The sequence below is a fragment of the Phacochoerus africanus genome, chromosome 11 (genome assembly GCF_016906955.1).
Source record: "Phacochoerus africanus isolate WHEZ1 chromosome 11, ROS_Pafr_v1, whole genome shotgun sequence".
Taxonomy (NCBI): Eukaryota; Metazoa; Chordata; class Mammalia; order Artiodactyla; family Suidae; genus Phacochoerus; species Phacochoerus africanus.
The window spans coordinates 12,489,598-12,505,763 of record NC_062554.1 but is presented as its reverse complement, the minus strand read 5'-3'; the positions used below and the strand labels follow the sequence as shown (position 1 = coordinate 12,505,763).

General features: G+C 47.2%; 1 protein-coding gene across 1 annotated transcript in view; it reads left to right on the top strand.

The window, feature by feature from the left end:
- The first annotated feature begins 3,770 nt into the window (after positions 1 to 3,770).
- The window catches only part of GAB2 (GRB2 associated binding protein 2), a 185,293-nt gene continuing 172,897 nt past the window's right edge, over positions 3,771 to 16,166 (top strand). Inside the window, exon 1 of the mRNA XM_047752509.1 lies at positions 3,771 to 3,944. Within this exon, the coding sequence (XP_047608465.1) occupies positions 3,870 to 3,944 (75 nt within the window). The 5' untranslated portion in view covers positions 3,771 to 3,869. The remainder of the gene's footprint in view (positions 3,945 to 16,166) is intronic.

Here is a 16,166-nt window from a genome sequence, read left to right as displayed (position 1 = left end):
TTAGAAAGAAAAGGGTCATCATGCAAAGGAGGCTTTGGACTCCTAAGACACTTTCCCAGGGACCCTGGTGGTCTTTGTTCTTGGGAGAATATGATAACCGATTTTGCAGCATGATCTGTGACTACAGTGATGTCGCCACCCCCACCATTGTCAGCAGAATTATCTCAAGAGCCTAGCTGCCCCCAAACAAATAGCACAAGTTACAAAAGAGAAACTGGGGAGCACTTGCTCAAACCTTTCTTTTTAAGGAAGTTTATTTCCAAAATGTCTCTCACTGGGCATAATATCAGGCAACCCCAGAGTGGTTAGGAGCTTGAGACAGGGAGGAAACCCAATTAGGTCTCCAGCCACAGCCCGAGCCCACTTCCAGATCTCCATCCCATCCAGATGCCAAAAGTTGATTAGGTCCAAGTAATGTGATGGAGGGAATCAAATGGGCTAAAAGCACCCAGGGATTAAAAAGGCATCCGCGATGCCTGAGAGACAAGTGTCCTGAAAGTCACCAGCCGACGTGGCCCAGCTGGTCATACTGACCTTGGTAAGCAGCACTCAGCTCTGAAATGAACCTGTCAACTCAACTGAAAGGGAGAAAAGGCAGAAGGGCTAGGACACAAACATCCATCCCCACCCCCAGTCTGATCACTGACGTCAGGCTTGGTGTGGGCGGTATTAATCACTCAGCCTGGTGTTCAGTTGAGGACAGCTCTCCTTGCAGCGCTTCCAACTCATTCCTGGGAGCGTTCCACCAGCCATGCACCTGCCACCAGCCACAAACCCTCAACTCCCAGACAGGCACGCAGGCAGGCTGCCGCTGACGACCCTCTGAGCCACAGGACGCGCTTCAGAACGCGGGCTCTGTGGGGGGAGGGGCGGGGCAAACCGTGGTGCCCAGGCTTTCCTCCCAGGTGTGCATTTCTCTAGTTTTGCAGTGCTCCCCCCGAAGAAACCCTCATACAACGGGCCATTTCCTGGGGATTTAACGAGAATGTAGAATTAATGGCCCAAAGAGCTCCTAGCATCCGGTCATTAATTCCCTCAGGAAATACCAGTGGTCTTTAATCAAAATTGCCTAAATTAGAGACTAGTGATGCATGTCCTTTGGGAGGGAGGGGAGAAAGCTGTCGTCCCAACTGGTTCCGATAGATGGCGCCGATCTTCGTGTAAATAAATCACTCAATTTGTTTTCCATTTTTCCCCAGTGAAAATCAGGGAGCATTATTTAAAACAACAACAACAACAACAACAACCAGGGAGTGGAGAGGACTTAGTAAAGGCCCAGACAGGAACGTTCTGTCCAAAGGCTGTTTCCAGGCCTTGCACGAACCTCAGTCTCAGAAGACTGAGCCACAGGGAGGTGCAGCTAGGGACCTCAGCAGCATTCCCCCCTCCCTTGTGCAGCCTGTGCTGGCCGCTTAGTACTGGAAAAGGTTGGAAGGTGGGGAGAGCACCAAGAAGAGCCGCTTCTTGGAGGGGTATGTTCAGAGAAGACTTCTGAAGCTGATACTATGTAACTGTACTATTTCAAGTCCCCTCCTGTCATTGGCCTGAAAACATCAAACTTCTGTTTCCACATGGAATTGTAAATAACAACATGGGGGGGGGGACTTTTGCTAGACAAAATAAGACCCTAAAGAATTTCTGGCAGCAGTGCAGCCCCACTCCCAACTAACGGTTGCTGAACAGTCCCCCAGTCTATCTGGAATCATCTAACTATTGAAAGATACGTAATAGAAGACTGCATTTCTAGGGAAAAATAGGGCCTGTGTATGCCTGACTTGCATCACACACCTCGGCTGTGAACAAACCATGCAGATTTCTCAGACTCCGCAATCCCTGAAACTTGGCATCATGACTCAGATGTGAATGAAGTCAGAAGATTGCTTTATTTTTGTTGGGAGTCACCGCCTCCTGATTGATTTGGCAGGTTTTGAGTATTTTGATATTGGTCTCACAGGGTTTTAAGGTACTTAAAGCCAGAGGTTAAAATGGCTACAATTCTGGTGGTAGTCCTTGTATGAGGCTTAAGGATCCCTCAGTTGGAAGGCTAAGGAGCTCTGATCCCAGCTGTAGCCTGATCGTTCTGGATTTACATGCAATCCAGCAGCACACTGGATAGTGAAGAAAGTGAAATATTAGGTCCAGAGTTGCTGATCTCCAAACCCCCCCAAGAGTGCTTAGAAGAGTTAAGCATTCGATAAAGAATTAGCTTTTACAAACTGACAGGGTTGAGCTTTCCCCAACCCACCCAAGGTCTATAAAATCAGAAGGATGTCCAACTACTTGAAAACAACTAGCTTTGCTGCCCGGAGATAGAGAAATGATCAAAGTGGCCTTCAATTTGTCATGGGGAGTGCAAGATGCTGCTGGTTCTACTCATCTGCCTGCAGCGCTTCCCTATTGATGTAGTGGGTTACTACCCACTTTTCAAAGAAGTTGGGGGGAGGACCTACCTTTTAATTTTTTGTGTTTTATTAAAGTATAGTTGATTTTCAATGTTGTGTCAGTTTCTGCTGTACAGCAAAGTGACTCAGTCATACATATATGTCATTCTTTTTGAGGACCTACCTTTTAATGCTGCTTGTAAAGACATTTTCTGGCTTGAAAAGAGCCCCTACCAAAGGTTTCTGGGGTTTTGGCTTTGTTTTTTCCCCCTCTCCGCTCCACCTGAAGTGCTGGGTTTGTCAGGTGTGTGCGTCCACGTATTCGATCTTAGTTAAATAAACCTCACTGCAACGCAGTAAGAGAGGTAGCTGTGTCATATGCGCTCCAGAGAGTTCTCATAACCTGTGTCAATGAGTTGGAGGTCCGGGGAATTTTGACCCCAATTTCACCTTGCTTTACAATTCACTATGAAATAGAACATTGACTCACTTTGGCTTCCTTGACTCTGCAAATCCCTAGAATTTTCTACTGAATTGCTTTTTCCCAGAGGCAATGGGGGAGCCAGCTGGACTTTCTTGGTAATAAGGGACCCCAAGTTCATCTGCAGACGTTAAAACAATTCTCCCACCTTAAATAGCAGAAGAGCAGGACCCCCCCCCCCCCACCTGCCCCCGCCCCCAGAATTAGAAACCGGACTGCACTGCACCGGCTTGGGGACCTTAGGCTGTCTGTGAAATGGGAATAACACCGCCCAAGCTGTAGATCTCTGACAATCATCTAAGCAAGGATTATCAAAGGGCCCAGCACCCAGTAGTTTCCGTCTTTCCTTCTCCCATCAAGGGGGCGAGAGAGTTAATGGAACTCTTGCTGGGAAGCGCATCACTAATTTCAGCCAGAACCTGACCCACTGAAACCTGAAACTCAGGGAAGGATGGGAAGCGGGAGCAGCCCTTGGGTCTCTTCCTGACGACCCTCTGTGAAAAATCGATTCGCGATCGAGGCCGCGCAGTCCCTTCCCATCGCCCCACCTCCATTCCCACCAGGGGCGCGGCCGCCGCCCCCGCTGCCCCCTCGAGGCTTCGGGGCGGGGGGAGAAAAAAGCCAGACCCGGGGGTGGGGGTGGGGGGTCGGCCGGCCTCCTCGCGAGCCTCGGGCCTCTGGGAACCGAAGACACCAGGCGCTGTTTGCGTCTTTGAAGACAGCCCGCCCGGGGGCGCGGCGGGCTGTGGGCGTGGCGAGCGCGCCGCCCTTCCTGCCCGGGCCCCCGCCGCGGCCCCGCCGGGAGAGCGCGCCGGCGCGTGCGGGGAGAGCGGGAGCGCGCAGGGCGGCCGGGCCCGCGCCGCGCCGCCTCGTCCTCGCCCCGCGGCCGCCGGCTGCCCCGGCCCCTCCCTCCCCCGCGAGCTGCGCACCGCCGGCCGACTGACCCAGCCGCCCGCGCCCGCGCCCTTGTCCGTCGACCCCGCGGCGGGCTCCAAGCGGCCGGCAGCATGAGCGGCGGCGGCGACGTGGTGTGCACGGGCTGGCTGAGGAAATCGCCCCCCGAGAAGAAGTTGAGGCGCTATGTGAGTGCGGGCGAGAGCGGGTGCGGCCGCCGAGGGCGCGGGCGGGGGGCGCCCTGCGGCCTGCGGGAGGGCTGAGGGCTCCGGGGGGGGCCGGCGCCGGCGGGGAGGGCGGGCCTCGGGGCGGCTCGGGGCTGTGCGGGGTACCTGCACACCTGTCACAGGTGCGCCGCCGAGGGGCGGGGCGGGCGGCCGGCCAGGTTGAGGCTGCGGCTCCCTCTCCGCGGGGCGGGCGCGGCGGCGGCGCCTCCCTAGCCAGCCTCCCTGCAAACTAAAGGCACTATTGAAGTTTGTATTGATTGTTTTCGGAGCCGGAAAGAGTTGATTCCCGGGGCCGGGGGACCGTAGTAACCCCGAGCGGCTTCAGCCCGCGGGCTTGGGGGAGCGAGTAGGAAAGGGGGGCGTAGGCTACGGGGCCCCGCCGCCTGGCCCCACAAAGGGCGAGGCGCCTCACACCCTTTCCCCCTTGCCTTTCTCTGCCCGCCCCTCCCGGTGGCCGCCTGCTTCCTTCCAGTCCACAGCCTCTGCATCACGGGCAGCGTCAGCGGCATGTGCAGCCCTTGTATTAAGTGACTCATTTGTTTGTCCCCCTTCTTTCCCTTTATTCTGTCTGTCTCTCAGATGGATCCCCCCACCCCTCCCCTCCCCAACCCACCCCACGATAGTGACACTGCAGTTTGGTCGGCTACAACTGGCCCGGGTTTTGTGTTGTGCGGTCCTCGGCGTCTGGGGTCGGGAGAGATCAAGGTTCTCAGTTGCCAGGTGGTGCTAAGCGACGTGTTTACTGAAATTGCTGGGGCAGCCTCTCCCTTCTCGGTGAGAGGCTGGCAGTATCGTGGGGAAGGTGGTACAGCCCGGTGGGAGCGGTGGCGGTGGGTCTGGCTTTTTTTCCCCCTTCCACCTGAAGGTGTCCTGCTTGGTGGGGTCAAAGTACGAGATGGGGCCAGTCCCTGAGATTTGGCTGAAATCAGTCCTGGGCTGTTCGCCTGAGTCTGGAAATGCAAGCAAGGTGGCTAAAAGGTGTCCCAGTTTGCCACCCTTTCCTCGTCCCTTCCTTTGATATGTCCTTGTTAAACCGACTCGTGGTGCCGGGCTCTCTGGGATCATTCCCACAGCCTGGAAGTGAGCTGTTGCCTTCCAGCTGCAGTGCATCAGGGGAGCTCGGAATAGACCCTGCCCTCTGTCAGCTGCACCAGTGGCTTTCCATGAGGGGAGAGGCAGAAGCTTACCAGAGTTTCCTGTCTTGGCTCCCCAGATCAGAACCGAGGGACTTCTGGCCTCTGGATTGAGGAAGTGACATTCTGTTTTTCAAAGGAAGTGTTGTTGTTGGGGAGAGCGAGCCAGTGTGTATGTAAATGAAATCAGGCTCTTATTTAGATCGTTTGCTGGGGGGGAAAAACCTAAGGATTTAGTGCATGACTTTTGAAAGTAGACATAGATTTTAAATATAGTAGTGGTGAGACAATGAGGTGTTCATCTTGGTTTTAAAGCTCGTTTTCAGAGATGTCTGTGTAGCCAAAGAACTCTGATTACTAAGAAACTTCTCCTCTCGAGGGTTCTATGGGTTCATTCGGAAAAGTGAATCTTTCTATTGGGAGGTTAAGGAAGAGTAATTTGCTATTAGTATTTTTACGAATATAAAACCAAACCAAAATCCTTTGGCCCCAAAGAGCTTCTGAAAACCATCAGTTAAAGTGTCATACCATCCCGGCCAGTGGAATAAAGCATCCAATAAAAATATGATTCTTAGTTGTTAAATTGGAACCCCATCCTAAACAACCTTGAAACTTCGTTTCTGAAACAGTTTGCCACTGTATCTACATTGACTGAGGACTGCGTCAGCTCTATTACCCAGACTCTCTTTATGGTCCACTTCATGGGTATTTTCGTTCCCAAGCAACTTTAGCTCAAAATAACCAAGTGTGGAGGCTTTAGGGTCAAGCACCTTTCCCCCCATTTGAAGTACTTGACACCCTGCAGTCATAAGATGACCTCAGCCTTTTCCCATCCCCCTCGCAGCTTTATCCCATAAGACCAAACTAGCAGCAGCTTTTCTTAGGCTAGAGTCATTGGTATGACTGGAAATTGCCCCTCCTGTGGAAGTTCAGTTCCCTTAGTTGAACCTGAGCTGATTTGTTTGATCCTGAACTCTTGGGGAACAGTCTTCCCTGGCATCTTCTTTTCTTTGAGGGTCTTGAGAATGTCTTGCTTTAAGTTAGAACTCTTCCAGCTCCCTCTGTTCAGCAGAGGCCCAAGGTCATCAGGCCCAAACGAGGAAAGAAGCATTTCCTAACCCCGTTGCAAAACACCCCCCGCCCCCCAATGGCTGCTTATTCTGCTATTTATAATGGCCATGTGGTATTAGAGATTGATAAATCTTCATTATAAGAATATATCAAGCATCTGAAATAAGGGGGAAAGCAGTTTATGAAATAGATTACACCTGCTTAAAATTAATTTAAAAAACCTGCCTCTAATTTGAGGCGGAGGTAGGTGTCGGGGTGAAAAAATAACTTGAAAGAAGCTATGGCAAATGTTAGCAGGATTAGCTTTAGGGAATTCTGTGTCTAAGAAATCAGTGTCTTTTCCAATTTATTGATTAGAAGAAAGTGTAAAAGGTCTATTTAGTATTTACTGTGTGCTCTGGAGGGATTACAGAAAGTGACCTCTGGAAACGGTGAGTATTGCCTCTGGGGCATCATAGTAGGGTTGCGGTGGGAGGCTAGCAGAAGGAACAGCCCCTCCCGTCATGCCAGAATATGCGTGTATGTGAGTATATGCATGCTGTGCACATGGGTGAACACACACACATGTACATGTATAAAAAGATGAAGCTGTGTCTTCTTGAGGAAAACGTATTTTATGACATTTACTGCCCTATAATTTTCTATTTTCTCTGGGTTAGAAGATTTAGGGGAAAAGATTGGTGGCAGCACTGCCCCCTGGTGGTTAACGTGGAGAAAGTTGTGTATTGATTCTAAAGAACTGAATTAAGAAACTGCTTGTTTTCATTTTATTTGTTAAATAAGCTTTTTAAATTAGATATTTGTGTCCCTGGCACTGGATTAGATAGTGATAATAAAAGTTAATCCAAAAAAAAGTTCATCCACCCGTTCAGTCTTAGTGGATGACCTTGCCTTCTCCTTCACAAAGAAAATGAAGCTATTTGGGATAGCTATCTGCACACACTGCAACCACATTCCTAAGTTTGTGTGGTTCATTTCCTTTTTCTTTGGAATTCGTAGAGTGGATGAGGTGCCCCTTATCACTGGGCTTACTCTGCACGCTGTGCTCTGGAACATGTCCTCTCCTGCCCATTCAGGGCCTTCTTCCCCTTTCTGCCATGAATCTTCAACTTTTCCCTCCACCGCTTCCTTTCCATCAGTGTTTAAACATCCTTCCTTTTTAATAAAATTTCCCTCATTGTCAGACCCCTTCCTTCTCACTGTGCTTTCTCTTTTTCTTTGGGCTAAACTTTTTCGTGACTGTGAATACTGTCTCCATTTCTCCTGCCTGCTTCTCAGTGGGCTCCAGTCTGAAACCTACTTTGCCGTTTCAACAAAGCTATTCTCAGAAAGGCACCAGTGTCGCCCAGGTGTCACTAAATTCAGAGGTGTCGTTTTCATTCCTTATTTTATTTCTTCAGTGCTTGATCATAATGGACCACTCACTCTTTCTTGAAACACCTTCCTCTAGTCTTGAATGATACCATGTATGCCTGACTTTTCTCCTTTTTTGGTCATTTCAAATTTTCTTTGCCAAACTGACCCTCTTTATCCAATTCTTAAAGGTTGAAGCTCCTTTTTAGATATGGTGGCTATGCTCTAGGCTCTTTTTTCCTCTGTGGAGATCCTATCTATTCTCCTGGCTTCAGTTATCATTTGGATGCTGTCACTACCGAGTTAAATTTCCATCTCAGAGATGTGTTCAGAACTCCAGACTTGCAAATGCAGTTTTTAGCTGGCCATCTCTACTTGACTGTCTCCCCGTCATCACAAACCCACCACACCCAGAGTTAAACTCCTGTTTATTCTTCTCTTCCTCATCCCTCATCTGCTCAGTAGACGATGCCATTGAACATCCACTTGCTCTGCGAGAAACTTGGGTGGCGTCCTTGACTCCTTGCTAACCACCATCCCAAGTCTAATCTTCCACCAAAACCCATCAGCACCATCATCTAAATTTTTTTTTTTCTGTACACTTCTCCATCCCTGCTGACATAACTCTTTTTTTGTTTGTTTGTTTTTGTTTTGGTCATTTTGCCTTTTTTTAGGGCCGCTTCTGCGGCATATGGAGGTTCCCAGGCTAGGGGTCTAATCAGAGCCGTAGCCACTGGCCTACGCCAGAGTCACAGCAACACAGGATCCAAGCTGCATCTGCAACCTACACCACAGCTCACAGCAACACCGCATCCTTAACCCACTGAGCAAGGCCAGGGATCGAACCCGCAACCTCATGGTTCCTAGTCGGATTTGTTAACCACTGCGCCACGACGGGAACTCCTGACATAACTCTTGATTACCATTTTAATAGCCATCGGTTGTGCGCTTACCTGTGCCGGGCACTATGCTTAGACATTGCTCTCTTAATTTAATCCTTTTAGCCCTAAGAGAAGGGAAGTGACTTGCCCAACGTCACCTAGCTTTGTCCCAAAGTCTGAGCTTTTTTTTTTTTTAATTTTTTTTAAATTTTGAGGTAATTGTAGAAGCAGTCTAGTTGTAAAAATAGTAAAGAACCCATGTACCCTTCACCCAGTTTCTATAATGGTAATGTCTTTGCAAAACTGTAGTACCATGTGATAATCAAGATATTGACAGTGATACAGTCAAGACATAGGACATTTCCATTAGCACATGATCCCTTATGTTGCCCTTATGTAGTCATATCCTTAACCCATGACACTCACTAGTTTCTTCTCCATTTTTATGTATTATTATTTCAAAAGTGTTACACACGTGAATTCATACATTACCTACTTTGGGGGGGGATTGGCTTTTTTCAGCATAATTCTATTTGTCTAGAAAATGTGAACAGTATTAAAGTGTAAATTAAAATGACCTGTAGTCCCATTAACCTTGAATTTTCCTTTAAATGTGTCGTCTCAACAAAGAATATGCCTCTAACAAATATACTTTAATTCAGTAATTTATCAAGCAGCGATTGTGTGCCAAATACTCAAATTCTGGGACTGCAAAGAAGAAAAAAGAAAAGGCTTCCTGGCAAAGTGGCCCTGACTGGAAGTAAGCCCAGAGGAGAAAACTTTCCAGCCAGAGAGACCACTGACAATAGAAGGCCTGTAGCAAGGACCTGCATCGTGTGTGCAGAGACTCGAACAGCAGTTCGGTGTGGCTGGGTTGTCCGCAGGGGTGATGGAAGAAGCGGGCCAGGAGACTGGAGAGTGGGCCAGAGAGAACATGTGGGCTGGTAAGAGCAGGGCAGAGGTGCAGATGGTCAACAGTACATGAAAAGTTGCTCCGCAACAGTAATCATTAGGGAAGCGCAAATCAAAACCATAACGAGGTATCACTTCACACCTGTTAGAATGGCTGTCATCAAAAAACAAGAGTTAACAAGTGTTGGCAAGGATATGGAGAAGAGGAAACCCTTGTCCTACTGTTGGTGGGAATGCAAATGGGTGCAGCCACTCTGCAAAAGGGTATGGAGGGTCCTCAAAAAACTAAAAACAAGGCTGATATATGATCCAGCAACTCCACTTATGACTGTGTATCCAGAGGAAGTGAAACTCGGATGTTGAAGAGATATCTGGGCCTCAGTGTTTATTCATTGCAGTGTTATTCACAATAGCTAAGGTGTGGAAATAACCCATACGATGTGTGTGTACACAGTGGAATAATACGCAGCCTAGGAGAGAGAAGGAAATTCTACCATTTGCAACAGCGTGAATGGACCTTAAGGCATTACGCTACGTGAAATAAGTCATAAAGGGAAACAAACATTGTATGATACCACTCATGCGTGGAATCTAAAAAAGCCAAACTTGAAGAAATAGTAGAATGGTGGCTTCCAGAGGCTGGGGTTGGGGAATTTGAAGAGAATTTGTGTCAGAGGGTACATACTTCCAGTTAGAAGATGAGTAACTTCTGATCAGAGATCTGATGCACAGCATTGTGATTTTAGTTTACTGTGCACTTGAAAATTGCTAGGAGAGTAGATCTGAAAGGTTCTCATCCCAAGAAAAGAATTGCGTGATTGAATGGGGGTGTTAGCTATGCTGCAGGGGTGATCACATTGCAGTATATGAACTACCCGCCCCCACCTTTATGCTTGCTTCTTTTTGTTTATCTACCCGTTGTAAAAAGAGTGAGTTGGTTCCTTAGTAGCCTTTAAAGTGATCAATTAAGGTATCAATTTTTGGGTATCATTGTACGCTCACGTGTTCATACAGTTTGATGTGTTTGAACCCGTTCTGATTGTTTCTTTTACAGATGCTCAGATTGTACTGTCTTCAGCTAGTGGAAGCCTATTCAAGTTGGCTTCTAAGTCCTTTTTTACATAACCTTACTAGTATTTGATTGATTGTTGTTGCCTGGTATGACAAGATATCCCAGGCTTATCTTGTGCATTTCCTGATCCATACCTGGAATTAGCCTTTTCCTCAAAGAGTTCTTTTCTTTTCGGAAAAATGGTATCTAGAAACCCACATGAGCTTTAAGGGGTCCTTGTTGCTTTTGAGTTGATCACACACACAATTTCAAATATTATCAAGATTTCATCACATTGGCTTTATTTAGCCTTTTTACTCTTTCTTTGCTGGAATTTTTTTTTTTTTTTTTTTTTTTTTTTTGCCATTTCTTGGGCCACTTGTGTGGCATATGGAGGTTCCCAGGCTAGGGGTCGAATTGGAGCTGTAGCCACCGGCCTACACCAGAGCCACAGCAACGCGGGATCCGAGCCATGTCTGCAACCTGCACCACAGCTCACGGCAACACCGGATCCTTAACCCACTGAGCAAGGCCAGGGATCGAACCCGCAACCTCATGGTTCCAAGTCGGATTTGTTAATCACTGAGCCATGACGGGAACTCCTCTTTGCTGGAATATTTTTAAGCAAATTATAGACCGGTTCATAAGTCTTATAAACAGGTGTGAATGTACCATACCTTACTGATGCTCAGATTGTACTGTCTTCAGCTAGTACAATCCACTGGTGGGATATTTGTATTACTTCCAGTTATTCACGGTTAGATATAATCTAGGCCTGTTCTGTTTTAGAGGTGGAACATCTTCTGAGCGTTTCTCCCCAGCTGATAAGCCACATAGCATTGAGGTTTCATGAACTATCACTGCAGAACACTTGGAAGATTTTCTTGGACAAGCAGTCAGTATGTTTCCTTAGCCTCCCTTGGAAGAACATGTGAGTTGGAGCTTTGCCGGCTTGCAAGAGCAAGGGAAAGGGCTAAGTTTTATGTACAGTAGTAGAGAGGTTAATTATCTCCTACGGGCTGTAGGAATGAACCTGTTGCTTTGATCTTTTGCTGTAGTTCTTTAGAGGAAAAAATGGATATAAGCTAGGTAGATAGGTAGTTTTTCGTCTATCAACAGAAGCTAACAGTATATTGAGTTTAATGCCCATTAGACGTCTGTCTGAAGATACTGTCATTAACAAATAGGAATTCCCGTCCTGGCGCAGCGGAAACAAATCCGACTAGGAACCATGAGGTTGCCGGTTCAATCCCTGGCCCCGCTCAGTGGATTGAGGATCTGGCGTTGTCGTGGGCTGTGGTGTAGGTCGCAGACGCAGCTCGGATTTGGCGTTGCTGTGGCTGTGGTGTAGACCCGATTGGAACTTCCATATGCCGAGGGTACGGCCCTTAAAAAAAAAAAAAGGACAAAAAAAGACAAAACCCAAAACCAAAGCCAAAACCAAATAGTGAGAGTCTGCAGTGCACATGGTATTCCCTTCGGAGCTCACAATCTTGTGGAGGAAGCGGCTTGACTTACCATGGCGCATGATACCAAAGGCAAAGACCAGGGCTGGAGGAGCCTGGGAGGAAAAGGTCGAGTGTGGTCCAGGATCCCAGTCACAAGACCTATGTTTACATTTCACTTGCTGGGGAATCTGCCATTTCACCTTTCTGCACCCGTTTCCTCATGCATTCTTAGCACTCAGGTCATGTGTCACCTTGTGGCAGCCTCTCCTGCCCTATCTTCCCCATCAAAGTGAATTATAGAACCCCTTTTCGACACTCCTGAGTCATTATGCATTCATATCACTGACTAACTGTTGGTTTATGCTGTGCCCCCCGACCCCCGCTCCAGAACGGTAGCCCCTGGGATGTACCACCTCCTTGGTTCAGCCTCGTAGCCCTGGTTCCTAAAGCACAATCAGTTATTGATTGACTAGGACGTTATATGCCTTTAAGTTTTGAACAAATATTACTTTAAGATTGGTTACATCTCGTCAGAGAGGAAAGAGCTTGAGTGGGAATTAGGATTGAAAGAGTGTTGTTTTTTTTTCTTTTAGCAGTAGGTTTTGGTAACTTTGATAGGATAGGCGGAAAAATTGAATTTTTGGTAATATTTCAGTTTTACTCTTATAATGAAGTTATTGTAAATACAGAATATTACAAAAAAGCAAATAGCAACATTAATTTAAAAACAAAACAAAATAAAACACTGGAGTTTGCTTCCTGGCTCAGCAGAAACAAATATAGCTAGTAACCATGAGGACATAGGTTCGATCCCTGGCGTCGCTCAGGGAGTTAAGGATCCAGCGTTGTCCTGTGTTGAGGTATAAATGTATACCTATAGCCCTTCCACAATTATAAAACCAAAAGAAATGCACAAATTAACTTTAGAACCAATATAATTCACATTAACAACAGTGGATATTTTGCTGAAATTGAATTGTTACTTAAAATGTGAATATGGCCCTTTTTCCCGTGGAGCCTATCTTTTCTGTGTCCCATTCTTTTCTTTGTTTGAACTACAGTGAAACTGATGTGTATAGCAAGCCATGTGGCTTTTAATTGGTATGACCACATTATTTATATGCAGTCACCTCTGTCCTTCTTTCTCGTTAGTCATGAGTGTATGAAATTTCAAGAACTTAACACATCCATAAGATTATAAAAGCAGAAGCTGGGCAGCTTTCACCTGTAAGATAATCATTCATATGATCAAGACTATCCTTACATATTTATTTTAAGATCACCCTTGAGATAAAAATTCAGTATTAAAAAAAAAAAAAACTGAAGCAGATTGTATATTCCTGGGGATGATATGTCTTTGGGCCCCATTTGAAGAATTCTGGTAAGTCTGTAAAACGCATGGGCTGCGAGGTTGACTCTGGGTTGGAGCCTTCCCTGTACTTTATAAGTTTGAGCAAGTTTCTGAATCTTTTAGAGCTTTCATTTCCTTTTTTGTTTGTTTGCTTGTTTTGTATTTTTATTTTAGGGCCACACTCACAGCATATGGAGGTTCCCAGGCTATTGGTTGAATCAGAGCTACACCGCAGCCACAACAACACCAGATCCTTAACCCACTGAGCGGGCCAGGGATCGAACCTGCATCCTCACGGATGCCAGTCAGATTCGTTTCTGCTGAGCCATGATAGGAACTCCAAGAGCTTTCATTTCCTAATTTGTGAAGTGGAGATAATGGTAATTTTAACCAGTTAGTTAAATAATTTTAACTCAGAGGAGTGCAAACATGCATGGTTTTCTTTCTTTCTTTTTTTTTTTTCTCTAGTCCGACTGTGCTTTGTCAAACCCTCCGTCTCCTCTAGGGGATCCCCTGATGATAGATAGCTTGGGCAGAGCCCACAACCTTCTCTGGTCACTCGGGGTTATTGCAAGTCCACCCTTGTAAACCTTGGCCATTGGTGTTCCCATCATGGAACAGCGGGAAGTGAATCCGACCATAGGAACCACGATGTTGCGAGTTCGTTCCCTGACCTCCCTCAGTGGGTTAAGGATCTGGCATTGCCGTGAGCTGTGGCGTAGGTCACAGACGTGGCTCAGAGCTGCTGTGGCTGTGGCATAGGCCGGCAGCTATAGCTGTGATTGGACCCCTAGCCTGGGAACCTCCATGTGCTGCGGGTACAGCCCTAAAAGACAAAATAAATACATAAATAAACGAACTTTCACCATTAGCGAATGGACAGCTTTTCCTACTCCTCTGAGTCACCCGGCTCATGGCTCTGGGAGTGCGAAGTGGGAAGAGACGGATTTGGTTTACTTTGCTCCTCCTCCCTGCCCCTCACCTTGCGGAGTGGGGGGTGGGGGGCCACGGAGTCCATCTGGGGTGCTTTCCTGCTCTCCTCTAGACTCCAGTGGTCCTGGTGTGTAAGGACGGGCAGGAGGGAGAGGGCAGGGGTAAGTGTCTCTTAAGTGCCTGCTCTTGGCCTTTACTGGCCGACCAGCACCGTTTGTAGGCGGTCTCCGTGCTTGTATGTTCTTGAGAGAATAAGCTTTACCACTGCATGGCCTCCAGACCTGGAGAGGCAACTGTATTGGGCTCTTTCCGTCTCTTTTAGGCCAGACTCTCTCACTCTTGGTTCCCCACAGCTGGGGTCCCCTTGCCCAGGGGACAGCCTTCTTCCATGGGGATTCTTGCAAAGTTATCAGTTTCCGTGGGACTCCTAGTCATGCCAAACGGTGTGGGAAAAGCACTGCTGTTCCCTTTTCCCTCCATTTCTTCTTCTCTTGTTCAGAATGGTCCAGGATGGATCTGTAAGTCAGCTACCTGAGCAAATATTCACCAGACATTACAGTTTTTTAAAAATTAAAAAAAAAAATACTGTCCAAGTTCTTTTTCTGTGGCACCCCAAAACTCTGTAACTGCTTCTCTTAGAGGAGCCCACTGTGGGCATAGGGAGAGTACCACCCCAAATTCCAGCACAACCTGCTGGGTCAGAGGGTCCAAGGTCCCCCTCCCCATCTCTTCTTTTGTGGACCGTGGGAGGGGAGGAGCCGTGCAGGGGCACAGAAGATGGTGGCGTTAAAAGGTTTCATACTGTAGCTTCTTAATAAATTCTTAAATAAGCCCACCTTCAGTTATTGATTGTTCTCTTTATGGGGAGCTAACCTCATCTCTACTCTTAGCTGTGGCCTCCATTTGCTAATTCTGGTGCAACTGGAAAAGTCACATAACTACTTTATAAATTGCCGTAGGATGAAATTTGATAATACCAGACCCGTCGTAAGCACTCTCTCGATGGTAGTGTTACACTTACTACAGTGCCAGATTTTCTTCACTCTTCTGTTGTTGGACATTTAGGTAGTTTACTGTTTTCCACAATTTTAAATAAAGCTGTGATGATCTTTATAGCAGAGACTTTTATACTTAGGACAAATTCCTCTGAAAGGAATTCCTAATTGAGAGAGTGCAGTTATTTGCACGGCTTTTGTTACATCAAACCAAATTGCCTCTCGGAGAGGACGGAGTTTGGGTTCCTCTGATTCTTCTTTGATAATAAGTACCATGCTATTTGAAAATATTTGACAGGTGAAAAAGTAGTTCCTTGTTTTAATTTGGATTCATTTGATTGCTACTGGTTTGAATGCATTTTCATTCATTTTTTTTCAACAAGTTGCTTGTTCAGATGATAGGTGTTTTTTGATGTAGTGGGGACCACTGAGGGACTTGGGGTGTGGGGAAAAAAGGGAACTTGGAGTAATGAGCAGGGAATCTCCAGCCATAGGGAGGGAGAACAATGACCAGACCTGAGCAGACGTTCCTCTTACTCAGAAGTTCCCTTCTGAAATTCCCGTCGTGGCTTGGTGGTTAAGGCATCCGACTAGGAACCATGAGGTTGCAGGTTCAACCCCTGGCCTTGCTCAGTGGGTTAAGATCCGGCGTTGCTCAGTGGTGTAGGTTGCAGATGAGGCTCGATCCCTCGTTGCTGTGGCTCTGGAGTAGGCCAGCAGCTACAGCTCCGATTAGACCCCTAGCCTGGGAACCTCCATATGCCGCCAGAGCGGCCCTACAAAAGACAAAAAGACAAAAAAAAAAAGAAAAGAAAAGTTCCCTTCTGAGACCTTTCGGCTCTGATTCCATAGATTTCCCCTGTGTAGGCTTCTTGTTGATTTCAAGGGTCACCTTAAATGTCACCTGCTTTGTGCCACTTCCTGGTTTCCTCTGGAAGGACGTGTGCTGTCCGCATCATCGCAGCACACCTCTGTGTAGCTCTTAGAGCACGGCTCTGTGACTGCTTTTGGATCTCTCCTCTTCATTGCGGGCGCCTCAAAGGCAGCGGTTTTTC